This window comes from Cotesia typhae, unplaced genomic scaffold (genome assembly GCF_013202065.1).
Source record: "Cotesia typhae breed Kobodo isofemale line unplaced genomic scaffold, CoteBio_Ctyphae contig_69, whole genome shotgun sequence".
Taxonomy (NCBI): domain Eukaryota; kingdom Metazoa; phylum Arthropoda; class Insecta; order Hymenoptera; family Braconidae; genus Cotesia; species Cotesia typhae.
The window spans coordinates 1,104,923-1,124,046 of NW_027423763.1; the positions used below are offsets into that span (position 1 = coordinate 1,104,923).

Genomic DNA, 19,124 nt, shown 5'->3' on the forward strand with positions numbered 1-19,124 from the left:
CTGGTGATTATTAAGAGCAGCTATTGCTGGTTAATGAAATACAAATGGCTTTCTCCGGGGTATATATTTGTGGCTTGCGTATTATCTTTTTGTCCATAAGCCCCAGGCCTACATACATCCAATCCTCATATATATAAACATCTTAGAAGTCTCGTCGGGTTTCGGCGTGTTTCGAGGATCGAATTAATTGGCCGCGAAAACCAGTTTGGGATCTACCGGCTGTAGTTTACTGGTTATAAAAATTCTGCGGTTCTTCCGCAGCCCCCAGGCATCGAGAAAGAGGCCCGACTTTATTTCCAGGCCCATTAAATTAATCTAAATCAACACTCAGATAGACAATTCAAAATTCCGAATTTATAATCAATTAATTTTATTAAAAAAAATTTTGATCAGAAAAATTAATCCTGATTCCACTCGACAGGTTCGACAATTATAATTACAAATGCAAGTAGACAATAATTGACTTGGATAATAAACAAATCAACGACTGGTGTTGTACGGAAAAAAGCTGGAGGGAAAAGTAGCCGTAGGATGGACGGAGATAAAGACACAGAGGAATATCGTGACAGACAAAGAAGAGGATGTCAATTGTAAACGCAGCTGGTCGTTGCGTACTTGTCCTTGCCGCAAAAAGAACTAGTATAGACTATATACCTCCCAATATTCCCAGTGGGAAGCTATGAAGTAGCCTATTACTATTATATTTTTACTATCTCTGTCGAGGAGCATATAGTATACCAGACTGGGCACTAGACCTTTCGGCATCGCATTGTAACTCTATATTTGTATACGTTTATATACTTATTTGTACTAGGATATATGTGTCGAGGTACAATGTATGAAATCTTACAATGGATATTCCTTAAGAAAACATTTGCCCAAATATCTTTGATTTTTCCGATCAATTGTTACTTATGATTTCTACGGAATTCCTGGCATACTTATTCCGGGGGTTTATCGGTGGTATTACAATAATGTGTGACTGTTTAAGGAATTTAGTGGTTGAAAATGATCACAGATCGATCAAAGGATATCTAGAATGGAAATCCTCGGGAAAAAGTCATATATAATTATATAAAAATCGGCGAAAATTATAATTTATGTTTCTGAATCATAAAAGTGGCCATAACTCCTGAAATAATGACTTTAGGGGCAAATTAGGCCATTCTGAATCAACGAAAATTGAAATTTGTATTTCCGGATCTTTCAGTGGCCATAATTCCAAAAATAATGGCTTTAAATGCAATTTTGACCACTCTAAATTGTTCTCCGGGAAATTTCCTACAAAAATCTTTATGTTTTATAAGTGTAAAAAAAATTTTTTAGGAGATATCGAAAGTTTAAGAAAATTCGAAAAATCGAAAATTAAAATTTTTGACTCTGGACCATAAAAGTGGCCATAACTCCTAAAATAATTGCTCTAAATGCAATTCTGACCACTCTAAATTGTTCCTCGGGAAATTTCCTACAAGAAACGTTTGTGTTTTATGGGGAAATATTTTTTTTTTTTAGGAGAAATTAAAGTTTTTTGTCCCGAAACATAAAAGTGGCCATAACTCCCGAAATAATGACTTTAGGGGCAAATTAGGCCATTCTATTCATTAGTATTTAATACTTTTTTCTTCGTCTCAATACTTTTTTTTATTTAGGGTAAGACAGATAACCCTTAACTTTCCAAAAAAATAAAGTTTCGCTCAAAAGTGATCAGATCGGATCGTGTAAACCCTATCACATGAAAAGGATAGAGTTTCCTATCAAGTGAAAAATACATAATGCGGGTAATCTGATCCAGTTGGCTTCGCACGTGCGGCAAATGCGCGATAAAGCTACTACTCTAGCCGCTACTGTAACCTGGACCTTTAACCCACTCCCTTCGAGCCCCTTGCGGCTGTTTCTAAATTTTCCAACCGAAAAGTAAGCCCAACAATTCACAAACTTCGTCTTCCATTTGCAACCGTTGAGAGAAGTGTCCTGGACAATAAACTCCAGGAACAATTGAGAGCCACTGGTTAGAGGGGCGCGTGCCATAAGTTCACATCTGCTGCAGTTGGTTTTACATCCCTCTTTACTATACATTCATACAAGTACATACACTGGAAACTCAACTCACTCTTGTTATATTTATACTTTATATATTTCATGTAGATGTGTGTGTGTGTTTATTTCTCTCCGGTCCGGCTCGCTCAATTCTATTCACTTTGGATCCGATTACAAAAACACTTCCGCAGGAAACTGTCTAGATCTTTCCACCGTATTTTTAAATCATATTCATAAAAAAGTCTTAACCTGGAACCTGGCTACACTTATTTTTTTATTTTTTAAATAACAACTTCCTTTATCGACATCCTTATTATCATTTCTCAGGAACAAATACGGTAATTATGGGATTACAATCGGCTTTAATTAATAAGCAGTAATTAGTGAGGCGAAAATGGTTACAATTTTTGAATAGTCACTGTAAAAATTAAAATTTTCAGTGAGAAAAATATTTTTTTAATTTTTTCTGAAAAAAAAAAACGAATTTTGTTGGCTTAAAAGTTTTTAAAATATCTAAAAATTCCAAGTTTAATTAAATAAAATTAATTGTAATTAAATTTTACGAAATTTAAATTCTATACAGCAATTTTTAGGATTTTTGAACAAATAAATTATTATTTAGAGAATTTATCAAAAAAGTTACTTTTAAAAATTAAAAAAAATATTTATACAATTTTTTTAGAATAATAAAAAAATATTTTATAAAACTAAAAAGGTTATTTTAATTTTTCAATCTTTAAAATTTGCAATTTCCAACAATTTTTTATTTTTATTAAATAAAATAAAAAATTCCGCAATTTTTTCCAACAATATAAATAAAATCAATTAAAAATTTTTGAAGTTAAATCTAACTTTAAAAAATCTTTAAGTCGTTTAAAATAACTATAACTTAAAAAAATCATCCGAAATTTTCCTCATCTGAAGCCAGCCCGTATTCCTCAAGATGTTAAAAAAAAAAAAAAAAAATTCCCAGAAAACATTGCAATTTCTCGAGTCCCATTATTCCCAAAATTCCATCCAAACTTCTATTCGACAAAATAAACAGGCTTTACCGATTTTATACCTGAGAAGTAAAATAAATTCCCGTACATGTAATCGAAACAGGCTCGAGAATCTCCAGTATAAAAAGAATATGCAATAGATTACATATTACATATTACATTAGTCCTACCTGATATCAGGCCCAAGACAATTGTCATTAAAATAAACGGTAGCCGGGAGATTTCGCCGGAGGGCCTGAAGTTAAAACCAGCCTAAGATCCACTTGGCTGTCCATTAGTCAGACAAAGAAACTTTGAGGAGTGGGGAGGGCCCTAGAGGGCCTTAGAGGCCCAACGGTTTGCGTTGAATTTCGGGGGCTGTGAACAAACAGCAGTTGTAGCCGAAGGCGACCGAGTAGTCCCGAAGCTAAACAGGTAAGCAGCTGCGTCAATTCGGCTCGGAAACTGATGCCTGATGCTTCACACCGCCTGGGTGTGTATTGGTGTGCATGTGTGTGTATGTAATTCTTGGTAGGAAACCCACAGAGACGCGTGTTTAAATTAGTACCGGCACAACTGTCGTACGTTGAACATGTCAGTGTCGAATAGTGAAGAGTGAATTTAAATTTAGTGAAGAAATGTTTTGATAAAGTGACAATGAAAGTGTGGATTTTCCTGACGCTTTTCCTGGCCGTCAAGGCAGACCTCCTGGACCTCTATGTCGAAGACATGGACCAGGCGATGCGACCCAGGGCCAGAAGAGCCCCCAAGGTGCCTTTTAAAATCGGGGATTACAAGAAACAAAAGCTAGATGTCGATGACAACTGGACCATTGGAAAAAAGTATTTTAAGAGCGAGATTCTCAACAAGGATGGCCTTGAGGTTCCTAATCTCAAGGAACAGAACCAGGATAGAGACTTTGAGCTGGTTAAGAGCAATCGGATGCTGGAATTGCTGGAGGGCTTTGGAAGGAGGAAGAGAAGTGTCAGTAAGAAGACTAAAGAAGTTTTCCAGCCGAGTTTTGTTAAAGGGGAAATCAAGAGACAGAAGCGGGTTCGCAGGGGTGATTTGAACAATAAGCTCAATTTTACCAGGCATGAGGTCCTGGATGACCTTGGTGATGTCCTGCTGGAATGGGACATTTCTGGAGAAGAGACCGTTGATTTTAGAGTCACTGCTAAGACTAAGGGGTACGTTGGGATTGGGTTTAATGACAATGGACATATGAAGGGAGCGGATATTATTCTGACCTGGGTGGATGACCATTCTGGTGTCGTCAATCTTTTGGTAAATATACTTTATTTTTTCCGTCTTGATTTTGGAAGTTTAAAAAGATTTAGCTTTAATATTTCATGCTTTATTTTATTTTTACAAATTTTGAAAATTTTTCCCGCCATAAAATTACGCGCCAATATTTAAATATTTAATTTTTAATTTTATTGGCTGAGAAAAATAAAGATTTTTTGTATCTGTGATATTTTGTTCAAAATTTTAAATTAAAAAAATTTTTTTAGAAAAAAAAAATTTTCTTGGCTAAATTGAATTTTTTTTCTGTGTAGTTTATCGATAAAAACCCAAAATTTTGGGAAAAATAAAATTTTTTCCTTAAAAAAAATTGTAAACATTTAAAACACAAAGTGTAGATTAAGTGTTTTTGAGTATCTGGTTTTATTCAGCGTTCTCGGTTATTTGGAACCTGTCACTGCAAAAAGAGAAAAGAGTTGGTAACTAAACCGGGCCCAACAAAAGAGTAAGAAAGAAAAAAGAGAGTATAAGATCTGGAGAAGGGGAAGGTGAAAATGAATAAAAAGAGGATGAATTAAAGTAAGATTAAGAAGCCGGAGGACGGAATTTTATGGGGACAAAGGGCGTTTTTTTTTATGGAATAGTTGATTCTTTAAACAAAAGACACCTGAATTCCAGATTATTCGCCTTCTCGAGGGGTTTTTGTGAGAAATAATAGTTTAGTGGTTTATCTTTATGGGAATTAGATAACAAAATAGTGAGTGAGATAAAAGGAGCCGGAGGTCAGACATAACCTGTATTTCTTAAATTCTTTAACAGATTCTCAACTCGGTTCGGAGAACGGCTAATCTTAATTAAATTTATTTCCATCTCGGCAACTATCCACTAATATAAGCGACATTTTGAATAAAAAAACAAATAACAACTTTAGATTGAGATAAAATACGTAATAAGTCTTATTTTTTATTCCACTGACCGTGTCTATCTACCTTATATCCCTTAAAACGGTACCAATACTATTATCCTTTTCCGTCTTGATCTCGATAATGATCTCCCGTCAATTCATTTTATTGTTTTTTCTTTCGGGATCCGAGGCCCAGTTGATGGATGCCCCGCAGATGGCCAGATTTGAATCCACCCGACCGGAATCCGCTCGATTGGGTCCAGGGGGTATCCTCCGTCATGCCTAAGTCAGATCCCATTGATAGACAGCCTTCGGTTGCTTTTTCAGCCATTTCAATTGAATTGTTCCCGAGCCTCGCTGAGTAGTGACGCAAATTTCAATTTATGCAATTATTGCTTCGGTCTAGACCGAATTTGCATCCAGGGCTTCTTTTGTTCTTTCGGAAATTATTTAGAGGGAAAAATTCGAAATGCAGGAGTTATAGGTGTTGAGGCAAAACGGAAGTAACGGTTGTAAAAATTAAAGGATTTATGGTAGAATAATTCGGGAAGGTTTTAATTGATGTAATTATTTTTGGAAAGGAGAAAAAGGAAGTAAGAAATTTTCTTTAAAAATCACCAATAATTTTTAGAGCGCCAAAATTAAAAATTATAAATTTGGAAAATTAAAATGAATCATCATTTTTTATTTAAGATTGAAAAATTAAATTTTTCTCATGAATTTATCAAAAAATTTCCTTCCATGTGGATATACATATTGGTATTTCTTTGGCAAAGGGAATAGAAGAGTCTCAACGGGGGGCCGACGTGTCTGGAGGCCTTGGGCCGGTTGGACAAGCAACCAGTGGTCTCATGCCAAATAACGTATTTTGCACTCTTCCCGAGATCTCTATCAGATATATTCGAGTATATTATTTTTAATTGCTCTCAAGAATCAAATCTCCCTTAAACTTATTTTTGCCTCACCAATAAATCAACCAAACAATTAAAAACCATAAAAAATGATGATATGATAACTAAAATAGTTTTACTTGTCGTGAATAATTTAATTGTTTCCATCCCAGTTCTCAACGCACCCATATTTCCCATGAATCCCCTTCTCCTCGTGAATAAAACACAATCCTAAATCTAAATCTCGAGAATATCAAAGGATAGCATGCAATAAAAGTAATTCAAAGAGGGTGTACTCATTAGCATACCTGAAGTGACATCCTGACATAATCCAGGCGATGATTTACGACTGGTGTTCTTATGGTATGTAAACCGGTCGTATCAATAAAATGAAACATACATACCTCGTACCTTGTGCTTACACACACGGATCATATAGATGCCATCTTGATTGGGTGTATACCCAATCATGTTGTGTTTTTCTTCAATGCCACTCCATCAACTTCCCTTCCATTCTTTCCGCATTAGAAAGACTAGAGCATGCTAGTACTAGCTTGACGCAATGACCTAATCTGCTGGTCATCAGTCAGGTCCGTTCTAATCCTTCTAATCCTCTCGCCTACAAAGCTTCGAATCATATTATCCTGGCCTTGAACCGAGCATTGTGACTAATTAGCGGCAGAAGTGAATAATCGCGATTAAAATCAATGAGTTAACAAGTTAACAAAGAGTTAACACATTAACATCCTTCGATCCGTGACGGAATTGCGGAGTATGACGCAAGTTAGATTCGTTATTCGCAGGAAGAGCTCAAGACCCTAACATATTAACAGGTACAAGTTTAATTTATGAGATACTTAGATCCCATAAAACCTCAAAGCTGTCTGCAGGTAGTGAGCCTCGATTTAAAACCTGGGATTTTCCATTAACTCTTTGTGTATCTAAGCCCCAATTCGTCCCAATAGAATTCCCACGAGATTTTACAATTCTGGATCTTCTTACTCAATAGACACTCATATTCATTTTTTTTTTTTTTTTTTTTTTTTTTTTTTTTTAGGATTCACACGGTGATGATGATGCCAATGCATCTCCGATCGCAGACGCCTTCCAAGATGTTAAGATACTCGAGGGCTTTCAGAACGACACCCACACCTCGGTTACGTTCTCACGGGCATGGCAAACCTGCGATCCAGACGATTATCACTTAACCGTACGTTATCTAATAGTTTTCCTTCAGCTCCAAGCTTCCAATAATTGGCAATTTTTATCTTCATCTTTATAGGAAGACAGTGTGAGGGTGATCTGGGCGATGCACGAGTCAGACCCCGAATTGAGCACCCCGGTTTGGCACCATGAGCACCGAGGATCCCGCAAACTGAGAATCAGAGCGCCAGCGGACAGAAAAGCACCTGCTAAGTCTGTTGGTGTCAGGCACTGGGACGTCAAGTTGAATCAATTCGCCGTGGACGGAAAAGACAATACTGTCTATTGGTGCAAGATTTTCGCAGCTCCAGTCAGAGAGAAGCACCATATGATCGGGGTGAGCATCTTACACTTAGCACTTAATCTTCTACTTCTACTTCTAATCCAAATTGTCCTTCGATGCTAATCCAAATCATATTGCAGTATGAGCCGCTGATAGACAAAGGCAACGAAGACCTGGTCCATCACATAATCCTCTACGAATGCGCCTCTACATCCCCGACGTTGAAAGAACACGCGCGGATCGTTGGGACTGCTTGCTATACGTCGATCATGCCCAGAGAGTGGGACTCTTGCATCCAACCTATCGTCGTTTGGACCCGCGGCAGCAAAGGTAGGCTCCATTGATAGATTATCTTGAAGTTGTCTTCTTAAATACCGACTAATGATGATGGTAATCTTTTCCAGGTGATTGGCTGCCGGAACATGTGGGACTACCAGTGGCTGAGCACCAAGAAGGCTCGTACTATATGTTGCAGGTGCATTACAACAACCCAAGTCTGAAGAAAGCTGTTGATAGCAGCGGAGTGAGGCTCCATTTGACCTCGGAACTCCGGCCGCAAGAAGCGGGGATATTCGTTTCGGGGATAGCCGTGTCTCCGTTGCATCTTATCCCGCCGAAGCAGAAGGAATATGCAACAGCTGGTTACTGCGACACCCGCTGTACCGACGCGGTAAGTTTGAATTGAACAATCACCTAGTTTGAATTGAACAATGCTGATTAACTTTGAATGATCTTTTCAGCTGCTCCCAAAAGAAGGAGTCAATGCGGTGTCTGTTGTCCTCCACTCGCATCTGGCAGGAAGGAAGATGAGCCTTAAGCACATCAGAGAGGGCAAAGAACTCCCGCACATTGTCAGGGAGAATCGTTTTGATTTCGATTACCAGCAATCCCACAGTTTGCAGGAGGAAGTTAAAATCCTACCGGGTGATGAATTGGTCACAGAATGCGTTTACGGAACTGAAGATAGAACGCGGCCGACTATGGGCGGATACGCCGCCACACAGGAAATGTGCCTGGCTTTTGTGGTTTATTATCCGCGAACTCAATTGGCAGGCTGCTACAGCACGTCTCCACCAAAGGATTTCTTCAAGACCCTCGGGGTCTATGACTTCAAGGGAGTTACTTTGGAGAATTTGGAGAAGCTCTTCCTGACGTCTGGGTAAGCTTCCAATCTTAACGACAATGTTAACTTTTCGTTAATTAGGATTAATGCTGACTAATTCGCTTTTTTGCAGAACTGACGGAGTGATGCAGCCGTCTACAGTCCAGCAACTTCCAGTTTACCCCGCGATCAGACCCAGAGATGAAGTGGACCAAGAGATGATCAGAGAAGCTCAGTCTGCTTTGAAGGCCATGGACGACTTTTCGGATACGGAAGATGAGGACGTCATCTTCACCAGGCTTGTGATTGACAACCCAGAAGAGTTCCGCGGCAGGACTTTGGCAGAACATCTCCAAAACTTGCCCTGGACTGAGGAACTCCTTGCCAGGAGTATCGAGCGAAGTTTCTACCGAGGCAGGCACATGACCTTCTGCCGCAGGCGCGACGATAAATTGGCGTTGCCTTCACTAGTCAGGGAGTTTCCGAACTACACTGCTTTGGTGGAGCCAAAAATAACCGTCTGCTCGAAAAAAGTCGTCACTTCTGCAGGGATCAAAATTCTTCCAAGCTTGGTCATCATTTTTGCCTTGTTGGGGTTCTTCTGCTGATCGGCCAGTTTTGATTTGTATATTTTTAGTTTAAGATCAGATTATATTATTTGTAGTCTATTTATTATAGAATTCCGCTAGAGTTAAGTTGATTTGCCTTCAAAGGTAATTTTGTAAAAAGAAATATAAACATGAGATTCCATTTGTACATATTTATTTATAAGATAACTTAAGAGCTATCAAGCATAAGATTTACAAAAGAATATTATTTTTATTATTCACCAGGATTTAATTTCTCCGTGTACATTTTAAGTGTTAAATTTCTTAAAATCAATATTATTTTATATCTGACATCTTATTTTATTTATTTTAATGTAAAGTTAAAAGCTATTTTTAAATAAAACATATCTAAAATGAAACTTTTGTCTCAAAATCTAAACTTTCAAATCAATACCACCCAAGAGTCTATTTTTAGCAACCTTGACCGATTCCAGCTTATCAACACCACCAGATGCTTCATAAATAATTATATAAAGGACACTTTTCAATACTGATCATTTAAAAATAGAGTACCCAATTTTCCGGCTGATTGGACAGAGCATCTGAAAAGAGAATGATTGCTTCGGATTCTTAACCGGTACATTACGCCCCCACATTTATGGTTAAATGCACGGCTCACCAAGCAAAAGGTGGTCGCATGTGTTCACCGCTGATAACTCCCGATTGGAATTAAATTGAATTATAGCTCTCACACTGGATCGAGAGTATAAATACGCGGGTTTTCTTTGCTGGAGCATCAGAGTACTCGGGACATTGGTGGAGTATCCTTCCATTCTCAACCGAGGAACCGACAATCGACAAGTGGCAACTATTTAACAGTAAGTATTCCATTACACCATCATCACCATCATCATCACTAATTTCTACTAATTAATCTTCCTTGCAGATGAGGCGAACACGATTCACAGTTCTACCAGTTCGTTCCTGGCAATATGTTGGTCTGATGGTGGTGTCACTGGCTTGCATGACTCTGGGCCTGGTGTCCAGAGACCGAGCTGGAAGATCTGGAAGCCTGGCTGGACCTGAGCTAAAGCACACTGCGCCGCACGAGTAAGTAATTAAACATTTATCATGTTTAATTCCTTTGATAACTTCTAATTGCTCCTTAATCATGAATCCCAGAGTTGACGCTTGCCCAAACGAGCTAGCCATGATCTTCCGATCGCTCGGTGACGACCCGGCTGCCAAAGGACTTGAATTTGACCACCGAATCGACCCCTACAAACTGGATCAATCAAGAATATCAAGATCCAGATCCCTAGACCGCGTCGATGCACGACGATTAGCTCGTCGAGAAATCGATGCTCGGTTGGAGAGTCGAAGACTGAGCAGAAACTTAAGAGAGAGCCAAAGACTGAATCGCGACAGGCAATTGGAGAATCGTGCTAGAATCGACGTCCGAAGCCGTCAAAATCGCGGAGAAATCCGGGCTTCAGTTCGGGATCGACGAATTGAGGAGACTCGAGTTCAGGATCTGCGGAACCGAGACGTTTCACGAGATCGACGGGTAGATTCTAGAGCAGTTGAGAGACGACTTGCTCAAGTTTCTCGAGTTCGTGAATCACGAGACGAACGTCGTGTAGCATCAAGATCATCAGAAACTCGCGACAGACGTTCTGCTGAAGCTTCTCGAGTTCGTGAATCAAGAGATGAACGTCGTTTGGCTTCTAGATCACTAGATTCACGTGAACGACGAATTGGCGAGGCTTCTCGAGCCCGTGAATCAACTAGACGTCTTGATCAAGCTCGCGAATCAACTAGACGTCTTGAACAAGCTCGTGAATCGCGAAATGAACGTCGTATGGCTTCTAGACTGCAAGATTCACGGGAGCGACGAATTGTTGAAGCTTTTCGAGCTCGCGAATCACGAGATGAACGTCGTGTGACTTCAAGGTCGCTAGATTCACGTGAACGACGAGTCGTTGAAGCATCTAGAGTTCGCGACGAACGCAGGGTATCAGAAATCCGGGGACGTGATGCACGGGATCAACGTTTCTCTGCTACTAGAGCAGAAAGTCTAGGAAAACGTGAAGCAGAAAGCTCACAAGCACGCGAAACTCGAGATGAACGGAGAATCCGTGACAACAATACTCAACATGCTTCGTTGGTCAGCCGGATTCGACGGGAATCCATCTCTCGAGAATGGCTAACTGCTGATCGCAAGGCTGATACAATCAGGGTATCAGGAGATCAGATCCGACTTAACTACCTCAAGTTACCAGAAATCAGTGATAAATCTGACTTCGAGTTTATCAAACAGGCTCTGGTGGCTGGTTTGTTCACTATCTACGCTGCTTCTATCTTCCAGGGCAAGGCTAGCAACTTCAGGTAATTTAAAAAATTTTTTTTGAAACTCTTCTGCAGTACTGATGGTCATTTATCTCTGTTACAGGTCCATTATCCCCCAAGCACGTCTTGCAGCCTGGTAAACATTATCTTAAGCTGAAATATAACTGGCAATTCTGGCACTCTATATTTATCTATATTCTGGCCTAAATCCTAACTAGTCCTGTACGTCCAAAAATATTTGCAGCCAGATTATTATTACTCATTAAAAATTGTAACTATATATTATATATTATATATTTAGTGGAGTTCTCTGTATCCTGTTATTGATGAATAAATAAATATTTTTTGTGTCTTACATTACCTCTTGTTTATTCAAAAATTGAAAAATCCTTTCCCCTACTCCAATTTTCGAACTTACCTACGTCAATTTCTAGGCCTAGTTTACGGAAACTGCCACAAGAGCGCTGCATGCAAGTTCTGACGGCCATTTTAATTCCAGACTTCGCCATTTTGTAGTGAATTACTTGCAAGGTTGAGGAAAAAAAACTCGATAAAGTTTCAATAATAAATTTTAAAACATTTTATTTAATAGATATTAGATTCACAAACCATCCAATCCAGTAAAATAGCAATGAATTATAAATAACTGAAGACTTTGTACATTTATTATTAAAGCTAGACAATAACAAACAATATGTGCAATACTGATAATTATTGATAGAAACGGTAGTCCGTTGTTTGTGCCTAGTTAAAGTGAAAAAGAATGTTTTTGAGCGTGAAATTCGTTGATCGTGTCAATTATAACCTATCAGTTGAAATTTTCTATAAATATAAATAGTTAATCAACATGTATGATGATTCTTAGTCTAATATAAAATACTCAAAAATATATTATTTTTAAAATAAATAAGGAATATCTAGATTTATTATCAAGGAATTAAATTATACTATTACACACGAAATGTGAAAGTTCATCTACTTTTGGAAGATCAACTTGATTATTAAAAATAAAATTTCATGGCAAGATTCTTTTTTTTTTTTTTTTTTTTTGTTCTGGCAGATCTGAATTACGGATAAAACAAGATCTTCCAGATAGTTAAATAAAACTCGGCATAATCTTTGGCAGTGACTCCAACCGATCAAACTACCAAAACTCCATTTTGATTGCACCCATTAAGACTAAATGGACCGATCGGTTGGACATCAGGTATTTTGGCTCGCTATCACTTAAATCCTCAAAAAAAGTAACTCAAAACAGACGGCGAAATTATAAAAAGATCTAGTCAAACTCTAAATATAAAATAACCTATAAATTATCCTAAACATTGGCGATTTCTTGAAGCATCGCCAAGATATGATCAAGTTCCTGCCTGAAGTAGCACAACTGCCTGTTCTTCCCTTTCTCACCTCGGCAATCCCGGCACTGAGTCTTGCTCCTCAGCAGCTCCCTCACCAGGTTCTGCAGCGTCATTTCCCTGCTCTCGTGTCTCTGCTGCAAAATGGTGATCTTCTCCTGCAGAAGCTGCAGCTGCTCCGTCCCAGGAGTCGACAAATACTTGACTTTCTCATTGAGAACCTTGACTTTGTTCTCCAAGTGCTCCCTTTCGACCTTAAGAACCAAAACCTGCTCCTTGTAGTCCTTCAACTCCTCAATTTGTTCCTTCAGCCGCCCAATCACAGCTCCTTGATTGCTAATCTGTCCTTGAAGCTTCACAACCTTAGAATCTCCAAATTTATCACTGTACTCCTTAACCAACTCCGCCAGTTCCCGATCATGCTCATCCTGCAGCAGATTCAAGTCATGAAGCCTCTTAGTCTTCAGTCCCAAAAACTCCTTGTTCACTTTCGCCAATTCCTCCTTCAAGAACTCGTTCTCCTCCTGCAGGCGTTTTCCATCTTCTCCATTTTCTGAATACACCGAAGGATCGTACAACCTGGATGTCGAACCCGTCAGCTTGCCATTGACATGTCCATTTTGATAATTAGAATTGTGATCTTCATTCTTCATCAATCCTGAATTAGAAATTTTCCTGTCATCAATCTTGAAGTTCTTCCTATCATTCACCAGCTTTTCGCGCTCCTTCTGCAGCATTCGATTGAGCTTCTGGAGCTCCGCCATTTCCCTAGTCAGCTTCCCGAACATCTTATCCTTGCCCTGCAGCTCCATCTTCAAGCCCCTTATGGTAGCCAGCAAATGCGCATCTTCCTTAGCGACCTTTCCACTCTTAGAATCTCTCCTCTCTCGTTTCTCTTCAGAATCTCGCCGTGCCTCACTTCCTCGACTCTCCACAGATGGCGCCACCTGAACCGACGCGTCTATCCTTACCTTCTCTCGCTGGCTTCCCTCTTTAAGCTTGTCCTCCAGATCCTTGACCTGATTCGCGTACTTCTCCTTCATCTCCACAAACTTCTCCTGCAACTCCGACAGTTTCTCCTGTCCATACTCTTCTTTCGCACGAATCTCCCCTTCAAGAGACGCAATTCTGTCCTCAAGCAGCCTTACCTTCTCAATATTAATCCTTTCATTGTCAGACTTTGCTGTAAGAATCAACGCGGAAACCGAATCAGGATTCTTCCGCTTAAGAATCCGTTCCATTTCCCTAACTTGTCTATTAAGATCCAAGATCTTCTTGTTGTCCAGAATCACCTGGTCCTTCAGCTTCTGAGTCAGAACCTTCTCACGTTCAACATGGCTCCTCGACACTTGAATCTTCTCCAACAAACTCTGCTCGCGAGTCCTCAAGTCCAGCAGCTCTTTCTCCAAAGGTCCAATCACTTCATGGAACCTTCTAAGCTCCTCATTAGCAAACTTGAGCTTTTCGTTCTTAGAATTCAACTCAATCCGCATTTCCTCCATCCGCCTCCGACTCTCGGCTTCTTCCGAGCTCCAAGCGCTCAATTTTTCACTAATAAACTTGTCTTTGGTCTTCAACTGCTCTTTGTACATACTAAGCTCCTCACAAACCAAGCTATTTTGCTGCTGAAGGTCATCATTCTTCATCGCAGCCTCACTGTTCTTCTGTCTCAGATCCGAAACCTCAAAATTGAACTTCAAGATCTCTTCCCTCAGGTCTTTTATAATATCATTCAACTTAAGGGTCTCATCCTCAAGATTCCTCACCTCTTTCTTCTCCCCTTTCTCCCAAACCCGCTTTTCCTCCTGGAACTTCTTCGCCTCCGCCATCAGCCGCTTGTTCTCCACTTCATAAGTCTTCAGCAAGCTCTCCTGCTTCTCCAGCTCCTTTTCTAACAGCAAAACTCTCGTATCTCCCTTAGAACTTATCGGAACTTCAGTTCTCTTCAAACTTAACTCATCAATTTGCGCCTTCAAAATGATATTAGCCTTCTTTACCGCAAAAAGCTCTTCTTCAAACGACACCCTCATCCCCTCGATCTGTTGCTTGTACTGCCTAGCTTCTGCCTCGATCTGATTTCTCAGCAGCACATTCTTGTGCTTCTCCTCATTAAACAGCACCTCCCAGTCGTCTCTCCTAAAGTTTAACTTAGAATCTCCTCCCGCTAATGAATTCCTCCCATCCGCGGAATCGCTTCTTTTTAACGGACGGTTCTTCACCGGTTTCACTGAAAACTTAACCCTGGACGCTAGTGTTGTAAGGTTCGGCTTAATACTGATATTCGTCGAAGAAGAAGTTCGCTTTGATTTTGGCGGTAATTTTTTGGCATCTGTTCGCGAATTAATGTCATCCAAAGAACGAAAGGACTTCATTGGTCTCGACAACTGATCGCAGCTTTTCGAAGGGCCCAAACCTTTTGCTTCAGGCTTTGAATTCTTAATCTTATTCACAAAATTACTACTCTTAGTCGCTAAATTTACGGGAACTATTTGAAGGTTTAAGTCTTGGCTAGAAAATTTATCCGTCGGTACAGATTTATCAGTCGGCAATTTATCACCCGGTACTGCAGACTTGTCACTAAAAGCGGAGTCTGTTTTTTCGGCAATCAATTTAGGAATAGCGTCAGCAAATAACTCTAACCTGGGAGTCAATCCCACAGAATATAACTCGTTTTGATTATTAATGACTTTTTTAATATCAATACCCCGATCTCGGCTAGATTTTCTCGACAATCGTGAATTATCTGACGACTTACCTCGTTTAACACTTCCTTCTTTACGGTCTTCAGCAACCTTGGACAGCTCGCGCTCTAGAATCTCCGTGATTTCCTTCTCCGGGTAGGTTGAATTCTTGGGATCATTGGGCAGACAAGTGATCAAGCTTTCAGCTGAAGGCTTGGCAAGATCACTGTGATCTTGATGCTGGAGAATCTTCAGGAAGTGCGAGAAGTCTTCCTGGCCAAAACTCGAGCTGGAGGAAATCTTTCCCTCGGCTTTGTCCCGTGATCTTCGTAGCAAGTCATCAAAGAAGTCCTTGTCAACATCAGTGATCTCCTTCCTGAGGTTCTGGTCATCCTGGCTGGCTTTCTTGGTGTTCTTGATATCCTCAGACTTGGAGTGACGCTCTATGGGATCATCCAGATCAGAAGAACTGGAAACTTCGACCTTCTGCTCTTCGAACCGCTGACGTTGCAGTCCAAGTCCTTTAGGAGGTTTCAAATTCACATTTTCGTAAACTACCTCGCAGTCAGGACTAGGGGACGTCTTTTTCGGGCTCCTTGGACTCTTGCGGATCTCCCGGTGGACTTCTTGCTCGATCAGCTGGAAGATGTCGTCCTCCAGGTTATGGGCCCGGTCCAGGTCGTCTGCTGACCGGGATTTCTCATCCGGGACCAGAGTGTCTGATCTGGAAGCACTTTTGGAGAGCCCTACGTTCTCGCGGACAAGTTTTTCAGCTTCTTCCAGGAGTTCTTCCACTGATTTTTCTTCTTCGGTTGTTATTTTGCTGGATTCTGTTGATTTTGTGCGTTCGGGGGCAGAATTCGGGCTAAGAGCGCCTGCTATTTTGCTCATTTCTTCCAGGAAACTTCCAATGTCCTCGTCAGTCGCGTTCTCGAAGTCTGATGGGTATTTGTCGAAGGCTGTTGATGCTAAGATGTCGCAGAGGGTGTCATCTTTGTCTTTTGATGTGTTATTTTGAAGCTGAAAATTTAAAAACATTTAAATATTAAATTTAATGATTTTATGAAAGCCTGCAATTAAAAATATAAACAATTTCAAAGACAAATCAATAATTAAATTAATTATTCTTTTTAGGATTATAAATTATAGTTTAAAAGATTCAAAATAATTCTTGATTAATTTTTTATTAAAATTGTAAATTACCTTGCACATTTTTTCTTTCTCAAGAAACTCCTTCATCGAAGAATGCGTAGCATCCTTAGAAACTCTAGCTCTTGGTTCTTCCACCTTAGGTTTCTTAACCCACCATTTTCCATCATTCTGTTGCGGCTCCTGATTAACAACCGGAGGCTTTTCTCTCAACCGGACGGAACATTCGCCGATACTCAAGCTTATCGAAGAACTCAGGCTGTTTTCATCGGTTTTAGAGAGCTACAAACCAAAACACGCATCGTACTTATATAAAAAAAAAATTCTATGCAAATAACATAAACTCTAATTACTTTAAATACTTCTGAATATTTTCAATACTTTAAAATTCTTTTTATAATAAATAAAAATAATCTATCATTTAAAATTATTTTTTCTAACCAGGATAATTAATTATAATTACTAAAAAAAAAAAAAATATTAAATTTCTTACATCGTCATCATTGATCTGTTCCTTTGTTTCACTGGTCATTATCACTAATTCTAAGGATCTAAGTTATTATTTAAAATAACTTAGCTCTTATGCGCGTTTATTGTTATTAAAATCATTATTTGACACTTAATTACTTTGTTGGTTTGTTTATTTTTAGCTTCTAGCTTTATCAGTGGTTATGTATATATTTTTTTTCCCTTTTCCATTTATTCTGAGCCGCCATCTTGTTAGAGAAACGTGAAATAATTCTGGGAATCTCCTGCAGTTCAGGTAAGACGCGCTACTATCAATGACCGCTACACTAAGGGTCATTCTAATGTTTCCGCACCTGACGCGCCACCTGCAAGTTCTTCCTTACCATGAAACTTAATTTTCCTCTCACAGATGTCACCACCAATCAAAAAGTTCTCTTCTAGAATTTAGTGAATATATTTTCTACCGCACTTGTCGATCGGAATCTAAAACATGGCGGCGTGGAGTGGACTCCTCCGTAATGCAGGAAAGATTCTGTCTGCAAACAAGTTAATAAAACCAAGTCAGCCTCTACAAAATGGTGAGTTAAATTCTTTAGTTCTTCTTTTAAATTCTTGAACTTGAGGTTGATTTTTTTAGGATATTATTTTCAAGCAATGGCGTTACGCAATTCTAACCAAAACAATTCTTGTTGTTATGATTTAATTTTGTCATAATTAATTATCTAGATTTTAATTTATTTTTTTCAGCGGTCACTAGATACATGTCCGGTGGTCACCATCGACTTTTTCCCCTCGGACCATCTCGTTGGCACTGGCATAAAACAAAGGACTTGCTGCATTTTTACACCTTGCTAGGAGTGATTCCAATTTCGATTGCCGTTTTTTGCATTAATATTTTTATTGGACCCGCTACGCTCATGGAAATTCCTGAAGGTTATGAGCCTAAACATTGGGAGTATTATCGGGTAATTTTTTTTTTTTTTTTTTTTTTTTTTTTTTTAAATTAGGACTATTTAATTATTTTAATTTTTTAACTAATTAATTTTAGCGAGAAAAATTTATTTTAAAAAATAGAAGCTTTAAAAAACTATAAATACAATTATAATAATTTTTTATTTAATATTTTCAGTTAGAAAATTAAATAAATTTTAATTTTCCCAATAAAAATTATTCTTAATTACTAAAATAAAAAATTTAATTTTTTTAAATGAAAAAAAAATTTTTTACTCGTTTAAAAAATGTTTGAATTGTTAAAAAAAAAATAATTACTAATATTGCTTGAATAAATTTATAAGAAAAAATTGAAAAAAAATTATTTAATAAATATTTGCGTTAAATAATTTTTTAAGTCTGAAAATTTATATCAAAAATAATAATGAAACACAAAATGAATATTTTAGCATCCAATATCTCGATGGCTAGCCCGCTATGTCTTCCCATCAGACCAGCAAGAATACGAGAAGCAAATGTTTTTCATCTGGGAAGAGCAGGAGAAGCAAAAGCTGCGTATACTGGAGAACAAAATCCACAACCTGATGAACGAACGAATTGACTACCAGTACTACTACTACGAGCCCTACACCAACGCCCAGTACGTCAGAAGACAGGCCCAGGGTGAAAAGGATCAGCTGATGTACTCTCATCCTTTTGAGTAATTGCTCTGTTACTGTTTCTGAAATTGAACAGCTTAGAAATAATGGTTATCATAGAAATATAGTTCGATTCAACTATTCTTTATTGTACAGTGTCTTAATAAATTATTTGATAATCTATCGTTTACTTTAAGCCCATAATTAATAATTGTTTTTACTTTATTTTCTAGGATAAGTTTTTCCTAAAAATATTTTTTTTTAATATTATATAAGGAGCTGATTTTCAAAAGGGTATATTTTCATATTTTAAAAGAGCAGTTTTTTTAACTTTTAAATAT

At 38.5% G+C, this 19,124-nt stretch overlaps 4 protein-coding genes across 4 annotated transcripts; 3 read left to right on the top strand and 1 right to left on the bottom strand.

The window, feature by feature from the left end:
- Positions 1-3,625: 3,625 nt before the first annotated feature.
- LOC141532704 (MOXD1 homolog 1-like) lies at positions 3,626-9,812 on the top strand. The gene is made up of 7 exons (XM_074251146.1): positions 3,626-4,304; positions 7,114-7,266; positions 7,339-7,596; positions 7,683-7,872; positions 7,947-8,212; positions 8,283-8,701; positions 8,778-9,812. The coding sequence occupies exons 1-7, from the start codon at positions 3,675-3,677 to the stop codon at positions 9,250-9,252; spliced, it is 2,391 nt and encodes a 796-aa protein (XP_074107247.1). The 5' UTR covers positions 3,626-3,674; the 3' UTR covers positions 9,253-9,812.
- Positions 9,813-9,971: 159 nt separating this feature from the next.
- Positions 9,972-11,896, top strand: LOC141532706 (uncharacterized). Its single transcript, XM_074251148.1, has 4 exons — positions 9,972-10,070; positions 10,139-10,302; positions 10,375-11,580; positions 11,645-11,896. The coding sequence occupies exons 2-4, from the start codon at positions 10,139-10,141 to the stop codon at positions 11,679-11,681; spliced, it is 1,407 nt and encodes a 468-aa protein (XP_074107249.1). The 5' UTR covers positions 9,972-10,070; the 3' UTR covers positions 11,682-11,896.
- A 210-nt stretch (positions 11,897-12,106) lies between these two features.
- LOC141532703 (uncharacterized) lies at positions 12,107-17,388 on the bottom strand. The gene is made up of 3 exons (XM_074251145.1): positions 17,220-17,388; positions 16,781-17,008; positions 12,107-16,597 (listed from the first exon to the last, which is right to left on the bottom strand). Exons 1-3 carry the CDS (start codon positions 17,256-17,258, stop codon positions 12,860-12,862), a joined length of 4,005 nt encoding a protein of 1,334 aa, XP_074107246.1. The 5' UTR covers positions 17,259-17,388; the 3' UTR covers positions 12,107-12,859.
- Positions 17,389-17,612: 224 nt separating this feature from the next.
- Positions 17,613-18,973, top strand: Nd-sgdh (NADH dehydrogenase (ubiquinone) SGDH subunit). The gene is made up of 3 exons (XM_074251196.1): positions 17,613-17,772; positions 17,942-18,159; positions 18,595-18,973. The coding sequence occupies exons 1-3, from the start codon at positions 17,685-17,687 to the stop codon at positions 18,847-18,849; spliced, it is 561 nt and encodes a 186-aa protein (XP_074107297.1). The 5' UTR covers positions 17,613-17,684; the 3' UTR covers positions 18,850-18,973.
- The last annotated feature ends 151 nt before the right edge of the window (positions 18,974-19,124 follow it).